Consider the following 27,417-nt stretch of genomic DNA (forward strand, 5'->3'; position numbering starts at 1 on the left):
GAACCACCTGATTAAAAAAACAGGGTTGATTTGAGAGCTCATGATAAGTGATTTCCTAGCATAAGCATAAATTGATGGCAAAACAAATCTCATGAAAATTCAGAATCTATGCTTTTGAATGGTAGTGGCTATTTTCCGATCTCAGCAGGTGTCAGTAACACCTAGACTATGGTGACCGTGAAGCATTTTAGCTAGAAAACTGAGTGTCCATGTCACAGATTCTTCTTGAATCTCTGCACTGCTTTACTTGCACTGTGATGTAACAGCGAAGGAAATGCCCAGTGAACTGGGTTTTCACTTCTGTCTAAGTACTGTTTGCAATGCACCATGTATAGTGTTTGTTCCTGTTAGTGATTAACCAGCAAAGCAGATCCTTCCCTTTTTTCTTTGACAACAGGATGTATAAACTGCATTGTGTCTTCTGCACTATGTAGTTTGATGCTTTTGCCCCGAAGAGGGGTTTTTACCTGTAACAGCTCTCGTTACTCTCTCAGCTCCAGCCTCAGACGACGAGGGCAGCACAGCAGCAACTGATGGTTCCACCCTTCGGACCTCCCCTGCTGACCACGGTGGTAGTGTGGGCTCGGAGAGCGGGGGAAGCGCAGTGGACTCGGTGGCTGGCGAGCACAGTGGTAATGTGGCTGGAGGTCCTGATATCCTTGGGCAGAGAGGGTGGGGACAAAATAGAAATCCCTGCCTGGGCCCTAGGATTGGTTTCAGCAAGGGGAAGTTTAATTATCTGTTAGTGGAAGAAAGAAATGGCATACATAATCCCAAATCATGATTAATTGAAAACAGTTATGGTATGACTTTGAAATCAGTCCTACGGTGGTTTTTGCTTCTTCTGTTGGGGAAGAGATTTTGGGCAGTCCCATTGTTAATGATCTGGTATATTAATATAGCAGGCCATCTGTACTGGCTGGTGGGGGTTGGGATTCTAGAATGAGGAAGCATGACAAGCCATTTTGGTTTGATCTCAAAAATCAGTCTCTGCTTAAAAATTGGATATGAAAATTTTTTGTGGAAGAGATATAGAGTAGCTGATAACTTTGAGATTCCCAAATCAGTATATGTTTCTTCTGGAGTATGAGAGGGAAATTTATCCACAGTTGAGATTAATTGTTCTTGTGGGTGGATCTTCTGTTCTTTGGGTACCCAGAGAGTCATTTGGTCATTTAGTCCTGTGGGGCCGAAATCGTGAATTCAATCCTTATTGACCTTCACACAGAAGAAAAAAATTTTCTAAAGCTACCAGTCAGGTAATTGCTGACTTCAGAATGCACTGGATTCCACCGTGCTTTGGGAGTTGATTTGCACTTTTTAAACCATTTCCCTCTAGTATCTGGCCGGAGCAGTGCTTATGGTGATGCCACAGCAGAGGGGCATCCGGCTGGACCAGGAAGTGTCAGTTCAAGCACTGGCGCCATCAGCACCACCACCGGACATCAGGAAGGAGATGGCTCCGAGGGAGAAGGAGAAGGGGAAGGGGAAGGAGATGTCCACGCTAGCAACAGGTCAGGAGCTGGCCACTTGCACTCAAGAGGCTTTCCTACGGGAGAATGTTTCAGGAGTAGGGTGATGGATCAGTTGCAGGAGGTGGAGTGGTGATAACAGTTTATTTCTTTTGAAATGTAAAGGTAATAGACTCGTGAAACAGTGTAAAAACCTTAAGAAGTGTTCTAGGTCTGTCTTCTGGTCCTAATTAGAATTTCATCAAATCAATTGCAGAGAGAATAGGAAGTGGTTCTTCGCGTAGGGCCCCCCTATATCCCTTAGTAAAGGGGTTGTCGTAAAAACACGTATCCTCCTTAGTCAAATCTTTCTTGTTTCATCATTAACCATACACTCAGTTTGTAGCATTCTCTTTATAAGTGACACTATTCTGGGCTCAAAAGTGATAGTGATTAAGTAAATATTAGAAATAACTGCTTGTTCAGCATGTTTATTAGGTAATAGAGAGATCAAACAGCAAATACAAGTTTATGATTAGAAGTACCAGTGGTGGGGCATTTGGCATATTGAAAGTAATCCATAAAATCCTAATCCAGGCCCCTGAAGAAATTCTGGTGGTGTTTGGTACTGGACCAAGAGGTGACTAGAGAAATAGAAGAGGAGGAAGAAAAGAAACCTAAGAATATACTCATGATACAATGTTTGTTAAATTTGGTGAGGCCCATAGTTATTGCATTAGTGCAGAAATCAGTATTTTGAACTGAATGATTTCTATCAGAAAAAGAGGCAACTGAACAGTCAGGCTTCGGAGACATTTTGGGAGAGCATCAGTGAGTGTTTCCTCTGTTCCCTGTGTCCATCCACTTAAACTCTTGCAGCATCCCTTTGGGGAAGATGACCTCTGGCTCAGTTAACTGATGATATTTTGATGGGATTTGTTTCTTAACTGCTTAACCTAAAAGGCATTTTCTACTTAATCTTTTATTTTTCCTCTTCATGTGATTTCTAGGTTAATTCCATGTGTTCAGATAATGTGATCTTTGTGATTTTTGGTTCTTTGAAGTTTATTTTTCAAAATATTTTTAATCCAGTCTACCTTTGCTTTTTAATTAGAACAGTTAAGTTCGTTTATAACTAATGTTAATTACTGATATATTTGAATTTATTTTGTGCTTCTTATTTGTTCTGCTTGTTTCTGTGTTTCTTTTTCTTTGTAGCCCTCTTGTGGGTTGATTTGCTCTTTTCTCATTCCCCCCTGCCCCAACTTTGCAAGTTTGGAGGTCATTCACTCTGTTTCCAGTCTTTTAGTAGTTATACTAATCACTTCAACATGCCTACTTAACCAAAACTAAAGTTAACTAAGAGCTATATCTTCTTCCTGAATGAGTACCTTAGAATACTTTGCTCATTCTTATCAATTTAAGCAATTATATTTGTGTGTTTTCAGAAAAGTCTTTTTAAAGCTTTCAAGATATTATTGCTCTTTTATATGATTTACGTAGTCAGTGTCTGTTTAGATTTGCTCACATGTTTACCACTTTCTATGCCCATGTTTTCTTTGTGCATCTCAGACCTTCCATCTAGGATAATTTCCTTCTTGAAGTATGTCATTTAGATTTTCCTTTAGGGGAGGTCCCCTAGTTTCAAAATCTCAGGTTTTGTTAGTCTGGAAATGTCTTTATTTAGCTTACATTTTGTGGATGTATTTTTGATGGGTATACAATTTTGTGTTGATGGTTTTATCCTCCCAGAATTGAAAATGGTATCCATTGTTATTGCCAATGAGATGTCACCTGCTGTTACAATTATTGCTTCTTTGAAAACAATGTTTTTACTGCTGCTTTTAAGGTCTTTATCTTGTCACTGTTATTTGTAGTTTTACTAGGATAGGTTTAGGATGGATTTCTTTACATTTGTTCTGCTTGAATGTTTGGGTTAGTGTCTTTTATTAATTCTAGAAACTTCTCATTCATTAATCTCATTCAAATATCTCATTCATTAATCTCATTGGGCATTGCTTCTGCCTCATTTTCTGTTATTTCTCTTTCTGGGACTTCAGTAGATGTTAGACCATCATATTCTCTTCATGTATCTTAATATCTCTTTTCTTTCTTTTTTAAATTCCTGTGCTTAGTTATTTATAGTTTCCTAAGATTTATTTGAGTGACATCAGAAAACATCAAATACATAGTTATAGGTTTGGAAGATATATAACACTTCTACACTGAAAACTATAAAAGCTAATTGAGAGAAATGAAAGAAGGTCTAAATAAATGAAGGGATATACCATGTTATGGATTGAAAGACTCATTATTATAAAGAGAACAATTGTCTTAACGTTGATACAGGTTCAGTATAATCCCAGTCCCAAATCTTAGCTGGCTTTATATATGTGTCAAAACTGACAAGCTGATCCTAACATTTATTTGGAAGAGCAAGGGACTAAGATTAGCTAAGGCAATATAGAAGAAAAGCTACAAAATTAGAGGACCACACAACTATAGCTTATAAAGCTGTGCTCAGTAAGACAGTGGGATATTGGTGCAAGGATAGACAAAATAGATTAACGAAACAGACGGGTTCAGAAACAGATTCACACATACATAGTCACCTGATTTATGACACGGATGAGACTTCTGTACAGTGGAAGAAAGATGGTCTTTTCAATCAATGGCAATAGGTTGGTTGGAAATTAATATGGAATAAAATGAGTCTTGATCTGATCATACACAAAAATCAGTTGCTATGGATTTAAACACAAAAGGTAACACCGTACTGGTTTTAGAAGACAAAATATCTTCATAACTTAGGGTGGGCAAAGATTTCTTAAATAGGACACAAAAAGTGTTAACCAGAAGGAAAAAGATACATAGATTAGACTATATTTCAGCAGCTGATTCTTTTTTTCCTCCTTTTGTCTCAGCGTCAGGATTTGAGTCAGCTAATTTTTTTTACAGACTCCTGGATGGGGAAAAAGTGGTATGGGGGGAAGCGGTATATTTGTTTACTTTGAAACTCAGGGTGTAGCCTTCTGTGTTTTTTTATGAGATTCTCTTAGAAGACTCTCCTCACTTGGGGCAGATTCTAGGCGTCTTTTCCTAGTCCAGACGCCTAGCACCCTGATGTACAAGTTGCCTTTAGAGCATCATAGCCTCAAGTTTTCGGATGCCCTGAAATCAGTCTCAGGGCTCTGCTTACCCCTCTGGATTTCTGTCTTCACTCATTTCCTGGCCTAATAATTTCTTGATTGCTGGTGAGCTCATTATTGCTTTTATTTTGACCTTGTATTCTGTGATCTTTCTAAATTCACTTAAATTCTAATTACCATCGGTTTTGATAATTAGATTAATCCTAATTATGGATTTGGTAATTAGATTAATTCTTATCACAGATTCTGCATGAACAATCTTGTCTCCTGTAAATAATGACATTCAACTTTTTTCCCTTCAATCTTTACACTTTTTAACTGTTTTCTCTTGCCTTATTGTATTGGGTAGGAGAGAAGTAGTGATGGTGGAAATCCTTACCTCATTCCCAGACACAGGAGAAAAGGTTTCCTATTTTACCATGAAGTGTGATGTTAACTGGAAGGTTTCCTAGGATATTCTTTTTATTTATTTATTTATTTAAGTTTATATTTTGTGTGTGTGTGTGTGGTACGCAGGCCTCTCACTGTTGTGACCTCTCCCGTTGCGGAGCACAGGCTCCGGACGCGCAGGCTCAGCGGCCATGGCTCACGGGCCCAGCCGCTCCGCGGCATGTGGGATCTTCCCGGACTGGGGCACGAACCCGTGTCCCCTGCATCGGCAGGCGGACTCTCAACCACTGCGCCACCAGGGAAGCCCTTCTAGGATATTCTTTATCAAATTAAGTTTTGTTAGTAGTTTGCTGGGAGATATTTTATCTTGGGTTGGTTTTTGAAGCTTTCCAGTTGCTTTTGTGGTGCTTAGTTGATTATATGTTTTTCTCCTTTATTCTGTTTAAGGTTGTAAATTACAGTAATTGATATTTTCCATTATCAAACCAACCTTCTGGGGACACCTGATCGTGATGTCTTACCCTTTGCATCACTGGGTTTGATTTGCTGATATTTTATTTAGGCCTGTAATTTTTCTTCTTTGAAGTGTTTTTGTCAGTTACCGGTGTTCGTGTTACTCTGGCCTCAAAAAGTAAGTGAGGACATGTTTCGCATTTCTCTGTTCTCTACAAGAGTTTGTGTAAGATTGGTTTTATTTCATCTGAATTCTTGGAAAAATTTAGCTGTGAAGTCACCTGGGTCTCTAAGGGAAGACTTTCTTTAAGGGAAGACTTTCAACTATAGATTCATTCTTTAAATGACACAGAATTATTACTGTTCCTTCACGTGTTAATTTTGGTATGTTGTGCTTTTCAAGGAATTCATTCATTTTACTGGCATAAAGTTGTTCATAATATACCTTATCATCCTTTTAATGTCTGTAGGATTTGTAGTGATATACCTTTTTTCATTTCTAGTATGGGTAACAAATATTTTTCCCCAAAAATGTCAGTCTTGCTAGAAGTTATCAATTTTATTTACAAAGAACCAACATTTGGCTTTGATCTTTCTCTGTTGTATGCCTACTTTCTGTTTCATTTCCACTCTTGATTATTTCCTTTCTCTTCTTACTAACTTTTTTGTTTTAGTATCTTAATTTTTGGCGGGGGGGGGGGGGATAATTTTCTGTTTTTTTTTTAGCGTTGTAAGATGGAAGGTTAAATCATTGATTTTAAACCTTTCTTTTTCAATACATATTTGAAGCTATATATTTCTCTCTAAAATTCCCTTTAACATTGCTTTGGCTGGAGCTCACGTATTTTTATACGTTGTATTTTCATTGCTGTTCAGTTCAAAATGTTTTCTAAATTCTTTTGTAATTTAGTCTTTGGCCCATGGGCTATTTAGAAATATGTTGCCAAATTTCCAAACATTTGGGGATTTTCTGATTATTTTTCTATTATTGATTGACAGTTTAATTTACTGTGGTTGGGGAACATACTATGTGATTTCGATCCTTTGAAATTTCTCGAGACTCATTATTTCGAAAATGTTTTTATATCTTTTTAGGATTTTCATTTGTTTTTAGCTGGAGGGTCAATTTAGGTAACCTAGCCATATTGCTAATGAAATTCTCTAAAGTTGTTTTAAGTTAACTGTATTTTTCAGGAATAAGTTAGTTAAAGAATTGTTAAGTAACTTATTGTTTTAAATAATAGAATAACTGAATTGGTTTTACTTTGTCACGAGGAGGGAATTGTAACTTTGGTACACTGTTTAATTTTTTTAAGTGGCAAGAGTACTAGTGTCGTAAGAGTTTGAAAAGTCAGTAATCTGGCATGATCTTGGTCCAGATCCAGACTCTACTCATTATGTTGGCTCTTTCCTTTCTGTGTATATTCACATGCACGTTCTCCAAATCTGAGGATTTTAATCCATCTCAGAACTTGTTATGTTTTATCCTAAAAGTATTAAGCTGCTGCTGTCATCTCACCTTTCATCACTTGTACCTTATCTGTTCCTGAGCAATTTTATTCATTTGTAGTCCTCACACAGCTGGTGTAATTATTTGAAGACGCATGCCTGGGCTTTTGTGTATTACTATATTCTGAAGGTGGTTTAGCTCATTCCTTCAAGTTCTTTTTAGAACAATTGTCATTTATTATTCAAGACTCTATTTTCATTCAGACTTTTATTATACTGAAAATATTGTGGATACCTGCTAGGATATGGAATGCATGAAAATCACACTTAAAAAATATGAGGGCATGTGGTTTCTTACACACGTGAAGTAAAATGAAGCAAAATGGTTTATTAATTTTGAGAGTGAATCCATTAATTGGTTTAGCAAATGCACTGTTAATCTGTGTAAGACTGTGTTAGGTGAGACTGCCAACCCACCTGTTGACAAGACCCTAATTCATGTTCGTATTGGTCCTCTTGAATCAGCATATTCGCTAGAGATCCAGAAACACACATTTGTTATACTACAGAAGCCCAGCTGTATATCTGCAGATGAAGAAGGCTAGGTAGTGGCCAACTGCATATGTGGGAGAACTCACGGTTCTAGTATTGATGCTGAGGTTGAGTTTTATACTAGGAAAAATGATGACTAAGCTGTGAGAGGGCAAAGCAGTGACTGGCCTTCCTAAGGACTTGGGAAGCAAGGAAAAAGGGCTAGGTCACTATACGATTGGATGGTGTAAAATTTGTAGACGGGAGAATTCCAGAAAATAATGCCTGGAGGCAGAATAGGGCCATGTGTTGGGAAAAGCCATAGAGCTTACTATTGAAGGTTTGGTTTGAATAGTGAGAACAGCTAGGACCTGGTTGCTTGAGAAATTTTTTAACTTTCCTGTAGTAAGTTTTCAGTACCATCAGTTGTATCTTGGAATAGTTTTGCTCCACTTTAACAGAGTGAGATTTTTCCTTCTATGTTGCTGGTACACCAAAGGCATGTCTTAACAGTTTTTTTTAATGCTAGGATTGTTCCTAAGAAATAGCTTCCTTATTTACGTCAGTGGCAGGAGGAAAGAACTATATTCAGCTGGTTAGTGTTTGTGTATTAGCTCATGTTTCATGTGTTTTCCCTGGTCTTTTAGGCTGCACATGGTCCGTCTGATGCTGTTGGAGAGACTACTGCAAACTTTGCCCCAGTTGCGAAGTGTTGGAGGTGTCCGGGCCATTCCATACATGCAGGTATCCCTCAGTTCACTTGGGTCTGTCACATCAGAGTTGGACCATCCTTAAGCATGCCCACCGCTCTCCTTCTGAGGCTATGTAAGACTTGGTTTGGTATTAGCTCATAGAATAATGGATGTAATTTTGAATTGCAAGTTACAGCCCTTCATTTTATAGGTGAGAAGGCCGAGGATCAGAGAATGAGATTAAAAATTTTCTACAGCCATCCAGCTAGTTATTGACAGAGCCAGGAACAAAAGTCTGCTCCAGAGAGTCTTTTTTTTTCCTTTCTTAGCGGTACGCGGGCCTCTCACTGTTGTGGCCTCTCCTGTTGCGGAGCGCAGGCTCAGCGGCCATGGCTCACGGGCCCAGCCGCTCCGTGGCATGCGGGATCTTCCCGGCCCGGGGCACAAACCCATGTCCCCTGCATCGGCAGGCAGACTCTCAACCACTGTGCCACCAGGGACGCCCTGCTCCAGAGATTCTTAGTGTTCAGTAACTCTTTTTTTTTTTTTTTTTTTTTGGGGGACGCAGGCCTCTCATTTTCATGGCCTCTCCTGTTGCGGAGCACAGGCTCAGCGGCCACGGCTCATGGGCCCAGACCGTGGAATCTTCCCAGACCGGGGCACGAACCTGTGTCCCCTGCATTGGCAGGCGGACTCTCAACCACTGCGCCACCAGGGAAGCCCTAGTAACTCTTTATTAATAATAGTAGTAGAGTGTCTTCTGATAGCTGTTCTCCCACTAGCTGCCTTCGTCTTAGGCAAAATTGTTCTTTAATTAGAATACCACAGTGCCATATCTTAAACCACTTTGGTTGGATATAGTATAGTGTAGGCTAGTCAATTAGTTTTGCAGACTTTTTGCAGAACATTTTCTGTGATGCCAAGGGTAGCATATGCCATAATTTGACTCTTGTGACTCTGGACACTTCAACTTTGGTTACCTTAGGACTTAGAGAACCTTTTCATGGATTATTGTTATGATTGACAGGGCAGTCAGGAAGACTGGGATTTCTTCTGAAACACCTTGTGTTTAGAATTGTTCTTTAGGGAATTGGCTTTCATGTTTTATCTCTCTGTTGACGTCCAGGTCATTCTGATGCTTACTACAGATCTGGATGGAGAAGATGAGAAAGACAAGGGGGCCCTGGACAACCTGCTCGCCCAGCTTATTGCTGAACTGGGCATGGATAAGAAGGTGAAATTTGAGAGTCATACTGTGTGAGAGGCAGGGATTGGCTGAGATCAGTTTTCAGTTTTTCATTCCTCTCTTAGAGGAACTTCACCTAGTTTCAAGGGGTGACCCTCCACTGAGGGCTCCAGTTGTGTTGATTCATCAGAAACGTTTTTAGTGCCTGCTTTGGCCCTGGCATACTTTTGGCTCTGGCTATAAATGAGGAACAAGACCAAGTCCCTGCCCTCATAGACCTTTTGTAGCTCCACAGGGTGAAAACAGTGAACTGGTTGTTTGTATCTTAACATGGCTTCCTAGGTGTATCAGACTCTAGATCATCCACATAGAGACCACAGGTACATTGGAGCTTGTTTTGTCTCTGAGTCCAAGTGAGGCAATCTTGTTGAGAGGACGCCTCAAGGTTAAAGTAAGTGTGGTCTTCTGGGCTCCGCCTCTGTCCCCAGGACGTCTCCAAGAAGAACGAACGCAGTGCCCTGAATGAGGTCCACCTGGTGGTGATGAGACTCCTGAGTGTCTTCATGTCCAGGACCAAATCCGGATCCAAGTCTTCCATATGCGAGGTATTTTGCTTTGGGCTAATGGGTGTGGGGAAAGGAAAGAGGATGGTCTGGTTGGCACTCGGACAGTGGGCAGAGGCCTCTGTTAGAGCCAGGCCATTGTCACTTGAGAGCAGTAACATTCTAAGCTGCCACCGCTCAGGGGCAGAGCATCTACCTTTCTCGGGGTCCCTTCCAAGCTCTGATCTTTTCCAACAATCCCTCCCCTGGGGGCGGTTAAAGCGTTTGGAAGTTCCATTATTGAAAAGCAGGAGACTGTTCTGCAAGGCGCAGAGTGGCTAAGAGGATTCCCCTCCTGTATGTTGCTATAAGGTATGGTAATAGAGCAGAGAGAAAGCAGTGGTGTGTGGTGGAAAGGAGATTAACACAAAGCAGAGAAGGTAGAAATGGGGCTGAACTGCATCCAGTCTTAATGAGCTTCTGAGCTGTGTGGGTGGCTGGGGCTTGCCAGGCTCTCCTAATGGTTTTATTTACAGTAGCTTTTCTCCCGCTTTTCTGTTCATGTGATCACTCACCCCACCTCCTTTGGAAGCTGGTTCTATGGAAAGAGCCCCTACTAGGAGGGTGGGGCTGCAAAGAAGTGCCTATAGTGGAAAGTTTTCTCTCTTTTTAACATAAATGGGCTTCTTTTCTAGCTGCCCAAGGAGAAAGAGAAAACCTCTTCCCTGCAGGTGGAAGGGTTATCTAATCCTGGCCTCCTTGGCCTCTGGCACATATGTGTAGGGAGATTAGATTTGGGAACTGGTGTTCCTTTGTTTTCTCTTACCATGCTGCTGTTCAGAAGAGTGGGGGAGATGTTTGAGTTAGTCGGGAAACGTTTTTATTTATTTATTTATTTTTGCGGTACGCGGGCCTCTCACTGTTACGGCCTCTCCCGTTGCGGAGCACAGGCTCCGGACGCGCAGGCTCAGCGGCCATGGCTCACGGGCCCAGCCGCTCCGTGGCATGTGGGATCCTCCCGGACCGGGGCACGAACCCGTGTCCCCTGCATCGGCAGGCGGACTCTCAACCAATGTGCCACCAGGGAAGCCCCTAGTCGGGAAACTTTTAACTCAAGAGACTGACTCCCTCAGTTCCATGACAGCTTCTCCTAAGGCTGTTGTGAGTGCGTTTCCTACCCGCAACACTCAGCTGAATGCCACACTGTTCTACAGGCCGTTCTTAGCTTCTCCCTGGTTTTTCCCCAGTCATCTTCCCTCATCTCCAGTGCCACAGCAGCAGCCCTGCTGAGCTCTGGTGCTGTGGACTACTGCCTGCACGTGCTCAAGTCCCTGCTGGAGTACTGGAAGAGCCAGCAGAACGATGAGGAACCCGTGGCTACCAGCCAGCTGCTGAAACCACATACTACGTCATCCCCACCCGACATGAGCCCATTCTTCCTCCGCCAGTATGTGAAGGTGAGGTCCTTCCGCGGGCAGTGAACCACTCCTGTCCCTCATCTAGGGCACTGTCCTCTTCAGTCTCAGTGAGTAGCGCTGAAGGAGCCGAGGATGTCACATACTCCCCCTGCTGTTACAGGATGCCCTAGTTTAGAAGATGGGCTTTCTGGTCAGGTGAGTCTGGGAACATGTCCCTCGGGAACAAGTGTTCCCACTTACCAGCCATGAAGCTTGGAGAAGTTCTGTCTAACCTTCGTAAGCCTCAGTTGGCACACCTGGAAAATGAGCACACATAGTATCTGCTTTATAGAGTTGTTGTGAGCATCGGATGAGGTGATGTTGGTAAAGCGCAGTGCCTAGCACATAGCAGTGCTCAATAAATGTAAATTATTATTACCATTTCTGTTCCATTGGAGTCCACGTAGTGGAGCAAGATGGCCTGGGGTAGCTGTGCTGCTTATTGCATACTCAGGACTGCTTCGAATAGTAAGGGAGTGTAACAGGGCACAAATTGTGAATCTGGTCATGTCCGTCTCTTTGTATAACCTTCTAGTGGTTTTCCATAACTTTTCAGCCAAAAAGTTCTTTGCCGATCCAGCTATCTACTTAACTCTCTCTACTTTATCAACTGTAACACCCCTGCATGCAGCCCTGCTAATCTGTGTGTCTCTCCCAGCGTACATGCTGTCCCTTCAGAAATTTTTCCCTCTCCTTCTGCATCCCTTCCTTCCCCTGTCTAGTTAACTCCTAGCCCTTCTTCAAGACCCAGCTCAAGTATTGGATCTTTCCCCAGAACACTTTTCTGCTGTCTGAGCGAGATGGCCTTTCCTTGGGTCCCAGAGCGCCCTGTGCACACATGTGGAGTCTTCCCCTCCAGACTATCAGCAAAGACCATATTTTATTTCTCTTCACACGCCCAGTGCTTGACATAGATCTGATAAACAGCTGGTGATTGAATATGTGGGACACATGCCCCCAAACTCTCACAGTCTCTTCCTGGGGACCACACAGGTTGTAGGATAGCTGTTGTTTCCGTTGTCCTCAATCTCTCGGTACCCCTGCCTCTGTGTGTGGGCCCAGGATCTCGACTGAGTTTAGTGATCTTTGACACCCCCTTGGTTACACGGATGTTTCTTGTTGTCATGGAAAGCTTTGGTTCTAGGGAATGGAATACATCTCATAGAAAGTCAGAAATCCTTCTCCATTACTGTTTTTTCAATTTTTTCCTATTCTGATTTTTGTGTAAGCAGAGTAAAATCAATCCAGTGTCAAAAACCAGAGTGAAATGTTAGAACTTTTAAAGAGCAGTGAGATCTGCCTCCACAATAAGCTTTGCATGTAGTGAAATTGCCCCCGGGAGCCTGGGGTCTTCCTGGGTTTGTAAACTAAACTATCCGTCAGTGAAGGCTCCAGCTTTGAAAGGTGCCATTTACCATCTCCAACGTGAGGTACTCCTAGTGAGCAATAGACCAGCCTTATTCCTAACTGTGGTCAGGGGAAGTTGTCAATCACAGGTTCTTATACAAATGTTCTTCTCCCAGGGCCATGCTGCTGACGTGTTTGAGGCCTATACTCAGCTTCTCACAGAGATGGTACTGAGGCTGCCATACCAAATCAAAAAGATCGCTGACACCAATTCTCGAATCCCACCTCCGGTCTTTGATCATTCGTGGTTTTACTTTCTCTCAGAGGTGAGTGAAGGTCCCAGTCGAGGAGAGGACACAGCGGCTGTGACTGCCTTTGTGGCTCCCTGGCATCCTAACCATCATGTGGTATTTCCCCCATCAGAGCCCCTCCCACCATTTAGGGCTTGCCCCTCCAGAGTGTACTATGTGGTGAGACTGTGGAAGATGCGTATCAGAGCAAGCCATCCACTTTACCTTCCCCCACATGTGGTGATAATGGACAAGTTTCATAGTTTGGACTCTGCCCGGAAAACAGAAAGTATGCTGGTTAAATGAACTGAGGGATTTTAATATAGAGAATTGGTTAAGCAGCCACTGAAGAACCGAAAAGATAAAGAGGGCACATTGTGGTAACACAGGGGTAGTAACCGCAGGCAGCAGCCGCCAACAGCCCCCTGAAGGCAGCGGAGAGGCCCGGTGGGGCTGAGGAGGGGCTGTTGCTGCTCGCACCTCAGGAGCCCGGAAGGGGTGTGATGTGGTGGACTCTGGAAGTTCTAAAAGAAGCCGGCGAACAGGACCGTCCGGACCTGGTTTGTCCTTGACTGTTGAAGAGATGCTGGAGGCCGCTAGGGTGAAGGGCTGCTCCTAGGATGGCAGGCAGGTGGGAAGGAGCAAGTCCCTTCTCTCCCTCCCGCCTTTTGGTGTCCCTCCAGTGCTCCCCACTGGCAGAACCTAAGAGGGGACCAGCCGGCAAGAAACAGCGCAGCTAGCTTTAGTTCTGGACTGGACGTCACAGAGCAGGGTGTGGTGGGGTGGCTTTGGAGCCGAGAGGAAATGGCTGAATAACCTGCACAGCAAGCATGAGATGAACTCTGGGAAGAATAATGTTCGCAAACCCCAAACAGCCATTTCAAGTCATGTAGATGGAACGGCGCAGCTTCTTCCCCACCTCTTTTACCTGAAAGAGAGATTCTGAATGTTATTTTTCTTCACACGTTCATTCTGGGTGGGCTGGAGTGCAGACCAGCCTCCTATAGATTCCTAAGTACTCCATGAGCGGTAGCAGGAATGTTGCTCCTTTTCCCTTTTTGACGTTTTTCTTTCTATGCCTTTCTTTCTGCTGGTCCTTGTAAGGAATACTAAAGTTCACCAGGGCCTAGCTTGACTGCAGGGAAGTAGCTTGGTTTGTGTTACCAGTTTTTAGTAACAGCTCATGAAAACCCAAGGCGCTGTGGCTGGTACAGATACAGTTCCAGAGTCATTGACTCTTTGTGTCGTTTCTCCCCTCAAGTACCTGATGATCCAGCAAACTCCATTTGTGCGCCGGCAAGTCCGCAAACTTCTGCTCTTCATCTGTGGGTCAAAGGAGAAATACCGCCAGCTCCGGGATTTGCACACCCTCGACTCCCATGTGCGCGGGATCAAGAAGCTGCTGGAGGAGCAGGGGATCTTCCTCCGGGCAAGTGTGGTTACAGCCAGCTCTGGCTCTGCCCTGCAGTATGACACGCTCATCAGCCTGGTACGGCCGGTGTTGGGGTGGTGTGGTAGGGCAGGGGAGGCTGTGGACGAGGCGCAGCCAAGTAGGTAATAGGATGGAGCAGCACACACAGGGCTTTTCAGTATTTTGAGAACATCATGGCCAGGGTTGCGAGCAGGGTAGATCCATGATACCCAACTGGGTGCTATACCACATGCAGTTGGCTTCAGGGTCTGCGATTGCCCCTCCCTGGTCCCACCCCCACCTGGCAGTGGTTCCTCTGTTGTGAGGAGGGGTGGCTTGGGCTTTCTACCAGTGTCATTTGCTCATGTCGTGGACAGGATCAACCCGGGATCTGTGCACCTCTCATTTTTGTCCCTGAATACTAAAGAAATGATGTATTATCGCCTAAGATCAGTTGTTTGACTTTGGGGAGTAAATTGAATATACTGCATAGGAACATCTAGGAAGAACATCTTCAGTGTTAAAGACTCCTAATCCAGTGTTCTTACTATTATGCTTTTAGCAAGAAAAAAATAAACTGGATTGTAGTGTCTTACGTCATGACCTACCTTTCCTGCTGCATTATTGAGTGGTCTGAAGAATCCCTGAAAACAAAAGGGCTTTGTGTGGTGGGACGTTGAATGTAGGAGGCTCAGTGTTTGGGCCTTGGCCCCAGGTTCACCGGGGCACCGATCAACCTTGCACAGAGGGCGAGGGTTTGTAGTCCAAAGCTGAGGTGATGACCCCTCAAGACAGCAGGTGTGGGTCGTTTCTGGTGATTGCTTTCCATTTCAGATGGAGCACCTGAAAGCCTGTGCAGAGATTGCTGCCCAGCGAACCATCAACTGGCAGAAATTCTGCATCAAAGATGACTGTAAGCAGTGCTTCTCCTTTTGGTTGCTGTTACTCATTCATTCCTTCAAGAACTGTTCATCGAAGCCCACTATATGCCAAGCGTTAAACTGGGTTCTAGAGATACAGCCATGAGCAAGATAGACAGAACTCTGCCCAGCAAAGAAGACAAGTAAAAACTTACAAGATTGCTAAGCGTCCATAGACAAAATGTGGGGTGCGGTGGGACCACAACAAGCATATTGTTGTGGTCAACTAAGGAGGAGAATCATCTTCACAGGAGTGGGGGCTGGGAGCCAGCCTCTGTGTAGTTGTTGCAGTACTTGTCAGATATTTCCAAAGAGGGTGTAAATTCTTCTGGGAACTTCCAGCAGAGAACCTGGACAAAGGAGGTGGTGGGAGTAGGGCAGCCCTGGCGTCTGGAGCAGGTGCTCCCGTTCTTGTGTGTGAGTCTCGCAGTTGTGTCAGAGCTGAGCCCTTGTCTCCTCTGCCTGCAGCTGTCCTGTACTTCCTCCTCCAAGTCAGCTTCTTGGTGGATGAGGGGGTGTCTCCCGTGCTGCTGCAGCTGCTCTCCTGTGCTCTGTGCGGCAGCAAAGTCCTCGCTGCACTGGCGGCCTCGGCAGGGCCCTCCAGTGCTTCCTCCTCCTCAGCCCCTGTGGCCACTGGTTCTGGACAAGCCACAACACAGTCAAAGTCGTCCACAAAGAAGAGTAAGAAAGAAGAAAAGGAAAAGGAGAAAGAGGGTAAGGGTCACCTTCTTGTCTCAGTGACCAGGGTGATGTGTTCTAGTCTCTCTGAGAGCACATCGTTCATTCTCTTCTTCTTCTTTTTTATTAATTTTTATTGGCGTATAGTTGCTTTACAACGTTGTGTTAGTTTCTTACTGTATTGCAAAGTGAATCAGTCATACGTATACATATATAACCTTTTTTTTTAGATTTCCTTCCCACTTAGTTCACCACTGAGCATTGAGTAGAGTTCCCTGTGCTATACAGTAGGTTCTCATTAGTTATCTGTTTTACGCGTAGTAGTGTATACATGTCAGTCCCAATCTCCCAGTTCATTGCATTCCCCCCTTCCCCCCTTGGTAACCATAAGTTTGTCATTCTCTTCTTCTGAAAGGTTTTTCATCCTGATTTACAGGGACCTAAAACCCAAATGCCCTCTAGTGTCATTTTCAGTTATGTTGAAGGTGACACCTTAAAGAGTGTGACTTCCGTACCTAGTGTCTGTAACGGGAAAGGTCAAAGTGCACCAAACATTTTTACTAGGCCCAAGTTTCTTTTAATATGAAATAATAACACTTGCTTCGTGGAGAGATTGTCGGTGTTAAATGAAACTATGCTTATAAACGTGCCTTGTAAACTGGTAAATGCTCTACAAATGGACACTGTAGTGAGCTTTAGCTGATTCCTTGCCATCAGAAAGGCAAAAGCGTTTTTCTGCGTTCCTGATTTTCATGGTCCTTGGAGGCCTGAGACAGGTGATTGGTGGAGAGCAGTTGAGGTTCACATTCCCCAATGAATTATTCAGATCTCTCTGTGCCAGTCTGTGGTAATGTTGACTGTTGTAGGTAGCAAACTTCTGAAAGGAAATTCCTTCTCCAATGTGACTATCTTTTTCGGTGCCAGGCTTGTAGAGGTACTTTTTTTGGTAGGATTATTATATCTGGGGCTGACTTTTTGTCTCTCAGTAACCAACTGAAAGTTTTTTTTTTTTCCCCCTGCGGTACGCGGGCCTCTCACTGTTGTGGCCTCTCCCGTTGCGGAGCACAGGCTCCGGACGCGCAGGCCCAGCGGCCATGGTTCACGGGCCCCGCCGCTCCGCAGCACATGGGATCCTCCTGGACCGGGGCACGAGCCCGCGTCCCCTGCATCGGCAGGCGGACTCCCAACCACTGTGCCACCAGGGAAGCCCCTGAAAGTTGTTTTCAAATCATAACCATTTTGGTGAAACTTTAAAACATGGACAGAATTCCCTCTCTTTCCACCTGAGCACTGGCTGTAGGACCCTAGACCACTTCTTCCTACTTTTCAGCCCTTCAGTCCTGCCTTGATCTTGCAGGTGAGAGCTCAGGAAGCCAGGAGGATCAGCTGTGCACAGCTCTGGTGAACCAGCTGAACAAATTTGCAGATAAGGAGACCTTGGTCCAGTTTCTGCGTTGCTTCCTCTTAGAGTCCAATTCTTCCTCGGTGCGCTGGCAGGCCCACTGCCTGACACTGCATATCTACAGGTAGGGTCCGGGGCTTAGTTTTAGCAGACTGTGGGTCTGGGACCAGAGTGGGTGATGTATCAACAGTTCTGTCTTGGCTCTATGTTCCATACTCAAGGTCGTCCATACTATAAGTATTTACACCAATCTGAATCCTCTTGACTATTACAGATTTCTTCATTGAGTTATCTGCTTTTTGGCTATTAAACTGATGTCAGAAGCAAGAGATGATCTGTTTTCCACTGAGAAGGCTATGTTTACAAGTTTGTGAAATGACCAGGCTTGACTCTTTAGGGTAACAAAGCTCAGTTTCTGCCATTGAGAGATGTCAGATGATGGGAATAAATCACCTCCTGAAGACAGGAAAGGATCATGCTACATCTGTTAAGGTTGATTGTCAAAGGAACAGTAGAGCCATTCAGACTTAACCCATAGTTGTGGGGAAATAGATACATCTCCAAAACGGTACCTGGGCCTTGTTGATAAATAAAGGAACCTCAGGGTTTTCTGCTGCTTATAATATGAACTGTCATTTATCTACAGAAACTCTAGCAAATCTCAGCAGGAGCTCCTGCTAGATCTGATGTGGTCTATATGGCCAGAACTCCCAGCCTATGGTCGTAAGGCTGCCCAATTTGTGGACCTACTAGGATATTTCTCCTTGAAAACCCCACAAACAGAGAAGAAGGTAACAGATGATTGATGGTTGGAGAGGCTGACTTGCCACATTTTAACCTTTTTTATCTTGAGTTAACGTTATGATCAACCCACATGGGAGTACATATATGAAATCTCTTTTAAGTATATATTAAGCACTCCCAGTATGTATGCCACCTAGATAATAGACGCTAGCAAATAAGTATCGTCTGAATTTGGCTTAGCCAGTAGAAGTAGATAAAGTGGGGAAGAAAATGCAACTCATTAAAGTTGCTTGGGAAAGAAAGTGCTCCTCTGGGTTTCCTGGCAGTCCTGATCACATATCCAACGTGTTTTTGCAATTAGATAACCATTTCATGGCTTCTCCATAATAATAAAATTTCTCTTCCTCCACAAGATATAGAAAGAGGGGCTGTCACTAAGATCGTGGAAACTACTAAAGAAGATAGAATCCTTTAAATGACTAGGAGTTAGGCTCAGCTTTGTTTGATTCTGAATGAGGGCTGCTACTTCTAGGGCGGTATCAGCTAGAAAGCAGAGGAAAAGTCTTTGCCAGTAAGACTTTCCCTTGGGCTTTAATTCTGGTCCTATATGGACTTCTGTTTTCAGTTGAAAGAATATTCACAGAAGGCTGTGGAGATTCTTCGTACTCAGAACCACATTCTTACCAACCATCCCAACTCCAACATTTACAAGTGAGTTTTGTTCTGCTTTCTTCCTATTTGAAGCTCGGTCAACAGTCCAGTTGCTATTTCCACATTGATTGGCTCTTATTTATGAATCAATACTCTCCTGTCTAGTTGGTCTTTGAATCCCTCCCTTGTAGTTGGGGCCTTGTGCATAGAAGGTGCTCAAAATGTAACTGCTGAATTAGGGTTTGGTAAGCAATGATTTAAGAAGGTCTCTAGTTTTCAAGGGACTAAGTGTAAATCACATAAGGCAAGTTTACAGAAATGGCTGCATTAAAAAAAAAAAAAAATTTTGGAAGACACTGTTGTTTAAAACTGTCAGTTTATTATTTCCCTGGTTTATTAGTGACTGTTCTTTTTTTTCCTCCAAACTTGATTGGGGTATAATTTACATACAACAAAATTTATGCATTACAAGCGTACAATTCAGTGATTTTTAGTAAATTAAATTGTGACTCTTCTTTGAGTCAAATTTTAATGTAACATTTAGGATTCCTGTGTCCTCAGAACAGCTCAGAAATAGGGAACGTCTAAGGTCACTCAGTTGAAATTCCCTTCCTGTGACTTAACTCTGTTGGGATTTCTCACATTTCCTTGTGTTCTCACTAGAGTGGAGCTTGCCTTGGGGAATATTGAGCCATGGTTTTCTCATGGCTTCTTTGTGAAGCTCCATGCTTTCTAAAATGAAAATCTCCTTATGCTAAGACTGCTTTCTTCCTTAGCACCTTGTCTGGCCTAGTGGAGTTTGATGGCTATTACCTGGAGAGTGATCCCTGCCTGGTGTGTAATAATCCAGAAGTGCCATTTTGTGTAAGTGACATCTTTAACATGGACAGTCCCGAGACTTACAGGGCCAGTGGGTTTCTTGTTTTTAGAGGTTGATTATTACTGCATAGGCATCCCTCTCCCAGTGGTTGGTTGCAGTTGTATTAAGCCTTACCTGCCCTGCTACCTTAAATAGAAACTTCATCCATGGGTGAAGAGTGGGTTACACTGATGAGTTTTGAAGAGGACAGGAGGAGCCGTTAGCCTTGAACTAACACACTGTTTCGTGTTTACTTTTGCGTTTAGTATATCAAGCTGTCTTCCATTAAAGTGGACACAAGGTACACCACCACCCAGCAGGTTGTGAAGCTCATTGGCAGCCACACCATCAGCAAAGTGACGGTGAAAATTGGGGACCTGAAACGGACCAAGATGGTGCGGACTATCAACCTCTATTACAACAACCGAACTGTGCAGGCCATCGTGGAGCTGAAAAACAAGTACGGGCTTTTCAGACCTGGGGAGGGGCAGCAGGCTTATGAGGCTCAATACCAGTTGTTGCCTTTGATTGCTGGAATCAGGTAAAGCAGCACATTCCTGGAGGCCTAGTATGTCCTCTTGCCTCCTTAGGTCATGGCTGAAGGACACAGGTGAAACACCAGTTCTTAAGGATGCTGACGAAAACTATTTTGAAATTATGTATGTCCCATGGAGCCCTCAGGGTCTAAGATCTTCAACAGCCTGAAAGGAAGCTGAGTGACGGGGACTCTAGGCTTCTCATACCCATGTTAACTAGAGCGGTTCTATTTTTAGATAGACGATTCTATAGGGGAAGTAGTTGTTTCTTGGATTAAGACACTGTTCTCTTGTTCACAGAGCAGGCAGTATTTCTCAAGGAGGTTCTCTAGTTTGAAGTCCTTCCATTTCTGCATGGTGCATTCCCTCTACATATGTTGATGTTGGATCTTTCTAGACTATCTGTCCCAACACCTGAATCTCAAGGCATGTTGTATATGGGCCAAAGAAGACACTAGCATGGGTTATATAGTGTCAGCTTTTACAGAGACAGACCACTTGTTGTTGAAGACTCAGGCATTTATGTTGGGCAGAGAATGTAAGTAGTTGCTACTTGAATGTTTAGACCTACAGGGAGTGCTGCTCTGTGCATAGAATGGAAGTGTTGGTATTACTCTAAAGGTAGCATAAAGCTAGCATGTACCACATGAACAAATGGCCACAGGAGCTCTGCTTAAAGGAAGTTTTCTCTTTGTCGTTTGAAAAGCATAGTTGACATTGATGATCTGCAAGTAGAAGCTGCTCATTGGGATGACCCAGTTCCCTCTGGAGAAGGTGGATTTGATTTTCTGTTGTGTAGAGTCAGCGTAGCTGCTGGTAAAGACCTCAGACTCTGGAATGAGACTGTGGGTTCACATCCCTTGTAGAATTTACGTAGCCTCAGTTTCCTTAACTGTAAAATGTAAAAAAGTTTCCTTAACTGTAAAAATAACACACTTTCAGGGTGTTATTTTAAGGATTAAATGTATTAGTATATGTGAAGTGCTGAGAACAGAGCCTGACGCATAGTAAGCGCTCAGTAAATATTAGGTCTAATCGTAGTCATATAATTACCTCTAAATTATCCCATGCCTTTACTCTTTCTGACTCTACTTGGCACTTGGTCCGGATCCTGGTATGTCCCTCTGCCTCTCTAAAGTAACCTGAGTGTTATCCTTCCAAGGTAGTTGTCTTGATAGGAACTCATGGCAGTCGTCATCACGGTACCTCTTGGGATTCCGGGCTTCAGCGTGGCATGCTCTTGGAGTAATATCTTCCCTTGATGTGCATTCCCTTGTTTTTCTGGAGTATCAAAAATTATCATATATAATGTCTTAAAGCACCTGTATGTTCTCCCCCCCCCCTTTTTTTAAGAGAGAAAGAATAGAGGAAACATTTTTTAAATTAAGTTGCTTTTATTTGCCAGATTTCCTTTCCTTAGACTTAATTGCCTTAGAAGAATAGGTAGGGACAGTCTTCTCTTCGTCTCATCAGACTGTCACTGCTGAGGGTCTTGTGAGAGAGAGGCTCTTAGGCCATCTGCCCCTCTGTCTGACACTGTCTCTCCTAGGCCAGCTCGCTGGCACAAAGCCAAGAAGGTTCAGCTGACCCCCGGGCAGACAGAGGTGAAGATCGACCTGCCTTTGCCAATAGTGGCTTCCAACCTGATGATTGAGTTTGCAGACTTCTATGAAAACTATCAGGCCTCCACGGAGACCCTGCAGTGCCCACGCTGTAGTGCGTCAGTCCCTGCCAACCCAGGGGTCTGCGGCAACTGTGGAGAGAATGTCTACCAGTGTCACAAATGCAGGTAAGTGAGTGGTTGTCACCCAGGCCAGGCACATTCCTTGTATTTTTCTGTAAGAGTCTCCTTGTGCTCAATTTCATTGTGTGGTGCCCTCATAATAACTACAGGATTATGGGTTTGTAGAGTGCAGAGTTCAAGGATGGAAAAGGGGAGGGAAGGGGAAGAGTGGGGTGTGTGTGGGCGTGCGCATGCATGTGAAGTCACGAGACCATCCAGTGGTGGGTGGTGCTGGGGTCCCTAGGCTTGGTTCTGGGTCTCCCTTTCTTGTTACCTGGTTGCTTAAGTCATCCTCGCCTATTTGCTGCTGCCCCTCCGAGAGTCCCTGCAATAGTTTGCAGTGTACAGATGTGGCGTGGTCCATCTCCCCTCCCTACAAATCCTCTGCTGCCCCCTGACCCAATCACTGTGGTTTTTCAGATCCATCAACTATGATGAAAAGGACCCCTTCCTGTGCAATGCCTGTGGCTTCTGTAAATACGCTCGCTTCGACTTCATGCTCTATGCCAAGCCTTGCTGTGCAGTGGATCCCATTGAGAATGAAGAAGATCGGAAGAAGGTAAGGCCGCATCCGTCCGAGACTCAGGCAGGGCTTTGATCTGAGCTGTGGACTGAGCTGATGTGGGGAGTGTGCTTTTCCTTCTAGCTGAAGTTTTCTCAACTCAGCACTGTTTTCAGGGCTCAGCTTTTGAGTGGCAACAAGTAAGACAGATATATTGGAACACATGGTTTGTGTAGGATTTTGGAGACATGTTAATGAAACTAGAATATCTCAAGCGACAAATGACAAGATTTGGAAAGGCAGATAGAAGTTGGGTGACTTGCCCTGCATTTGTTCCACAGGCTGCTTCAAATTGCAGCTGCTGGCCTTCCCTCATTGTTGGCTTGTCCAGGGGCTGGTTCTCTGCCAGCCTGATGTGGTGGGACTGGATATGGGAGGACAGGGAAGAGGGGGCAACTGTCAGGATAGTCACTAGCAGCAGCAGCCTGGCAAAGCAAAAGAACACCTGGCTTTGGAGTCAGAAGATTGAAAGTTCCAGTTCCACCTGTGCTTTTTAGTACTGTGTGACCTGGCCTCAGTCACTGCTCTCAGCATTGTTTATTTATACGTATGTCGTATACGTTGTGTCTTATTGAAAATAACATACCCTCCCCACAGGATTATTGTGAAGAATAGAAATAACGTATGAAACACAGTACCTGACCTAGAGGTCCCTGACTGATCACTCGGGGAAAATCTTCATGCTGACGAGCCTTCACGCACGCCCCTGTCTCTTCCTGTCTAGGCTGTTTCCAACATTAACACACTTCTGGACAAAGCTGATCGAGTGTATCACCAGCTGATGGGACATCGGCCACAGCTGGAGAACCTGCTCTGCAAAGTGAACGAGGCAGCTCCTGAAAAGCCGCAGGTAGTCCAAAGCTGGAGGGACATTTGGAGAGGGTTCTGGATCAGAAGCAGAAGACTAGCCCCTGGGTGAGGCCATCTCATGGTGGAAGGCTGACAGCTTCCCTCTTGGTTGCAGGATGACTCGGGGACGGCTGGGGGCATCAGTTCCACCTCAGCCAGTGTGAACCGGTACATCCTGCAGTTGGCGCAGGAGTACTGTGGGGACTGCAAGAACTCTTTCGATGAACTCTCCAAAATCATCCAGGTAGAGAAACGGGAGCAGCTGGACAGTGTGCTTTGTCGTGTGTTATCGATGTCGTTTCCAAAGCAGTTCTTTGCTCTCCCCCAGCAGCTCAGCTCCAGGGGTGCCCTTGCCCAGCCTCATAGCTTCTCACCCACAGCGGTTTTGGGTGCTCGGTAGAGAGCTGAGTTCATTCCGGAAAACAGAATAACGGAGATTATTATAGATGTGTTTTTCTTGACCATTCACAGCCCATCTTTTAGTAGAGGGGTTAACTGGTTTTAAAAAAATGAGGTGCCAAGATTTTGTTCCTGTTTTTTCTGATAGACGTGTTTGCAGGCTTGAAGGGTAGGGCACACCAACTCCAGTCAACCAGGGTGGGCCATACGGTGGATGGCATGTTACCGACCCCACCCCCATGGGAGGGAAGGCTAGCCGCAGACAAGAGGAGCCAGGGTCCTTGTCCCTTAAGTTGCTGGTGTGCCATCTTTGCTACACGTGCCTACGTTCCTGACTTTGTTCTTTATGAGACAGTGTTACGTGGGAGTTAAGGGCGTGGGCCTGTGATCAGAGGCTGAGTTCTAACTCTGTCACTTACTTTGGTCAAGCCAACCCCTCTAAGCTTGTTTCCTCCTCTATAAAATGGGGATAAAGTATCTAACTGGTAAGGTTATCAAGAGGGCTAAATTAGATAATGCATGTAAAGTGTTTCTTCAAACCAAAGCTGATTTCTAGTTAACTTCCTCTTTTTCTTTATTTTAATTGCTGATTTCTTTCTTCTTTGTCTTTTCTTTTTCCTTAGAAAGTTTTTGCTTCACGCAAAGAGTTGCTGGAATACGACCTGCAGCAGAGGGAAGCAGCCACCAAATCATCTCGGACCTCCGTGCAGCCCACCTTCACTGCCAGCCAGTACCGCGCCTTGTCCGTCCTGGGCTGTGGCCACACATCCTCCACCAAGTGCTACGGCTGCGCCTCGGCCGTCACAGAGCACTGTATCACCCTGCTCCGGGCCCTGGCCACCAACCCCGCCCTGAGGCACATCCTCGTCTCCCAGGGCCTCATCAGGGAGCTCTTTGATTATAATCTTCGCAGAGGCTCTGCGGCCATGCGGGAGGAGGTCCGCCAGCTCATGTGCCTCCTGACCCGGTCAGAGCTTGCGCCGTGGTGACGGGGGCCGGTCATGCCTGCTCGTGCTTTGGTGGGGGCGGCAGCGGTGCTGGGAGCACCAGAGGGTGCACGGAACCGTGCTTCTCCCTGCCAAACAGCTTCGCTAGCTTATAATAGAGGAAAAAAATGGGAAGAGGTCCTGGGTATAGCTGAACAAACTTGGGGAGCATTTGAAGCCCGGGTTTCCGTGTAGATAGTATGTTTGGCTTGTACTTGGTTGGTACCAGTGGGGTTTCCTGAGGAAGCAGTTTCTGAGTTTTGGTGAGGGAGGAGAAGGGTGCAGCAGGGCACTTGGACTCAAGACTCACCCAGAAGAAGACAGTTGGAGCAGTGGAGCCTAGGGATTAAGAGCTTGGATCTGGATCAGAAAGACCCAGTAGCGGATATTTTGTACTATGTGCCTTGGACACATTTCTTAACTTCTCTGAGCCTAAGGTTTCCTTATCTGAGAAATACTGACAGTGGCAAATACCTTAAAGTCTTGTGGTGAGGATAGACTAACATAATTCATGCAAGTAATAACTCATATTTGTGGAGTACTTAGTCTGTACCCATACAGTACCCACAGCTGGATTTGGATTATTTACTGAGTATGTTGCATAAGTTCTGGAACATGTTAGCTGGTTGGTAAGTATTACTTGCTGTATTATTTATTCACTCATCTAACAAATATTTATTGAGCATCTGCTGAATGCTAGGCACCGTTCTAAACTCTGAGGATACAGTGGTAGATGAAACAAAGTCCCCGCACTCATGTAGCTTACGTTCTACAGGGGAGAAGGGCAGTAAACAGGTAATTACACGGTACAGTGTCAGGAGATTAGATGTGAAGAGCGGTACTGCTGGGATGGCAACTCTGATTGTGGGTGGGGTTGCTGCGGAGGATAAAGTGGTCAAGGACGATCTCTGAGGGGTGATACTTGAGCAGAGCCCTGTGTGGGGTGAGGGGGCAAGTCATGCAGATACTGAAGGCGCGGGCTACACACAGAGGAAATAGCAAGTGTCAGGAGGAGAGGCAGGGGTGTGCCCGGGGTGTGAGGGGCGGGGGAGCCCTTGTGCATGGAGTGAAGGATACCAGTGGGGGAACAAAGGGGAGGGGATTTAGTGAGAGATCGCCAGGGCCCTGGTCCTGTAGGGTCTCGTAGGCCATTATAAGGACTTGGATTTTATTCAAGACACGTTGGGAAGCAAGAAAGGGATGTGACACAATTCGTGGGTTTTTTTTATTATTAAAATATACATTATTACAAAGGGACATAGATGGGAAATGTGGATGCCTTGTGGGAAATGAAGTGAGGGCAGTTGGCGAAGATGAGGAAAGAGTTGTGGCCAAGGCTGAGGGTGGACACCTAGATTCTGGAGACTGACACACCAGGCAGTGTCTGGGGGCTGTGCAGCCTGGGATGTGGGCTGGGGAGAAAATCCCCCGTGTGTCAGTGCTGCTCTGTTCTCAGTCGGCGTCTCCTCCCAGGAAAGGCGGCTGGGGCGTGCCCTTTTTATTACACAGCGGGGTTTTGTGGGGCTAGCGTGTCTTCTTGCCCCTGGGAAGGCTGGGTAGCCCTAGACATTGATTTCCTTTTCTCTGGGCTCCTTCAAGTGCAAAGGAGGGACACAGCCAATGGTGAATAACAGGACTCCTTTCTCTGCTTCCCTAGGGACAATCCAGAGGCCACCCAGCAAATGAACGACCTGATTATTGGCAAAGTCTCCACAGCCCTGAAGGGCCACTGGGCCAATCCTGATCTGGTGAGCAGGCTGGCCGTCTCCTCACTCTCTGCCTTCATTCGCTCGGCTTCCTCCCCGCTGGTCTCGTTTGCAGAGACGAGAGGGAGGGAGGGAGAGGCACATTTGCAGAGCTCATGTCCCACAAAAATTTTCCCAGGTCAGAGTCAGCCTCAGAGAGAAGAGAAATGAGTGGTTGGCCCTGTGGAGGGTCTCCATCTCTCCACTGTCTCTCTGATGGTCCACCTGTGACCAGACGTTCTAATGCTGAGTCCCTGGATCTGAGCATGGACGTGAGCCCTAGTCCTGGGATTGACCCTGCAGACCCTCCTCTACTCATGTCTCTTCCTGTTGGCCTTCTAGGCAAGTAGCCTTCAGTATGAAATGCTGTTGCTGACAGACTCTATCTCGAAGGAGGACAGCTGCTGGGAGCTCCGCTTACGCTGTGGTGAGTTTGGGGGGACGTCTGGTTAGCAGCTTGCCAGAGAAAGGAGAGGAGGCTTCAGGGCGCAGTCCTAGGCGCAGGGCGGGAGAGGACAGGGGAAGCTGTGCTTGGGCAGCCTTGCCACGGCAGGCGTGATGTGTTCTGTGATCACGTCTGACTCTGCCTTTCCTTCCTCTGCCCAGCACTCAGCCTTTTCCTCATGGCCGTGAACATTAAGACTCCCGTGGTTGTTGAGAACATTACCCTCATGTGCCTGCGGATCTTGCAGAAGCTGATTAAACCACCTGCTCCCACCAGCAAGAAGAACAAGGTACGGGGCCGAGAGGGAGGGCGGGGTACAGGCCCCGGCCAGCACCTGACCTGCCTCTAAAGGCCTCTGCTCACCTGAACTCGCTCTCCCTGGGCGGTACCGATGCTTCCTTTGCGGCAGTTCAGCAGAGATGGGTTGGGGTTTTTGAGAAGGAAGGTTTCTCAGAGGGAACTCAAGAGAAAAACAAACACAGAAATACAAACACATAGGACAAAGTGGTT

The 27,417-nt window shown here is 45.2% G+C and overlaps 1 protein-coding gene across 4 annotated transcripts in view; it reads left to right on the plus strand.

The window, feature by feature from the left end:
* The window catches only part of UBR4 (ubiquitin protein ligase E3 component n-recognin 4), a 127,492-nt gene that overhangs the window by 65,134 nt on the left and 34,941 nt on the right, over positions 1–27,417 (plus strand). For 3 of the 4 annotated variants that reach the window (XM_024749779.1, XM_024749781.1, XM_024749782.1), the window contains 23 exons: positions 495–632; positions 1,340–1,514; positions 8,071–8,167; positions 9,242–9,349; positions 9,790–9,906; positions 11,091–11,300; positions 12,824–12,973; positions 14,199–14,426; positions 15,183–15,261; positions 15,737–15,982; positions 17,304–17,472; positions 17,995–18,139; positions 18,718–18,803; positions 19,520–19,607; positions 19,869–20,062; positions 21,688–21,927; positions 22,342–22,480; positions 23,208–23,333; positions 23,448–23,576; positions 24,355–24,698; positions 26,375–26,465; positions 26,805–26,889; positions 27,069–27,196. In XM_024749779.1, coding sequence (XP_024605547.1) covers positions 495–632; positions 1,340–1,514; positions 8,071–8,167; positions 9,242–9,349; positions 9,790–9,906; positions 11,091–11,300; positions 12,824–12,973; positions 14,199–14,426; positions 15,183–15,261; positions 15,737–15,982; positions 17,304–17,472; positions 17,995–18,139; positions 18,718–18,803; positions 19,520–19,607; positions 19,869–20,062; positions 21,688–21,927; positions 22,342–22,480; positions 23,208–23,333; positions 23,448–23,576; positions 24,355–24,698; positions 26,375–26,465; positions 26,805–26,889; positions 27,069–27,196 — 3,512 coding nt within the window. The remainder of the gene's footprint in view (positions 1–494; positions 633–1,339; positions 1,515–8,070; positions 8,168–9,241; positions 9,350–9,789; positions 9,907–11,090; positions 11,301–12,823; positions 12,974–14,198; positions 14,427–15,182; positions 15,262–15,736; positions 15,983–17,303; positions 17,473–17,994; positions 18,140–18,717; positions 18,804–19,519; positions 19,608–19,868; positions 20,063–21,687; positions 21,928–22,341; positions 22,481–23,207; positions 23,334–23,447; positions 23,577–24,354; positions 24,699–26,374; positions 26,466–26,804; positions 26,890–27,068; positions 27,197–27,417) is intronic. The other variant, XM_024749780.1, reaches the window with a different exon arrangement.

Source organism: Neophocaena asiaeorientalis, unplaced genomic scaffold, assembly GCF_003031525.2.
Source record: "Neophocaena asiaeorientalis asiaeorientalis breed wild unplaced genomic scaffold, Neophocaena_asiaeorientalis_V1.1 scaffold275, whole genome shotgun sequence".
Taxonomy (NCBI): Eukaryota; Metazoa; Chordata; class Mammalia; order Artiodactyla; family Phocoenidae; genus Neophocaena; species Neophocaena asiaeorientalis.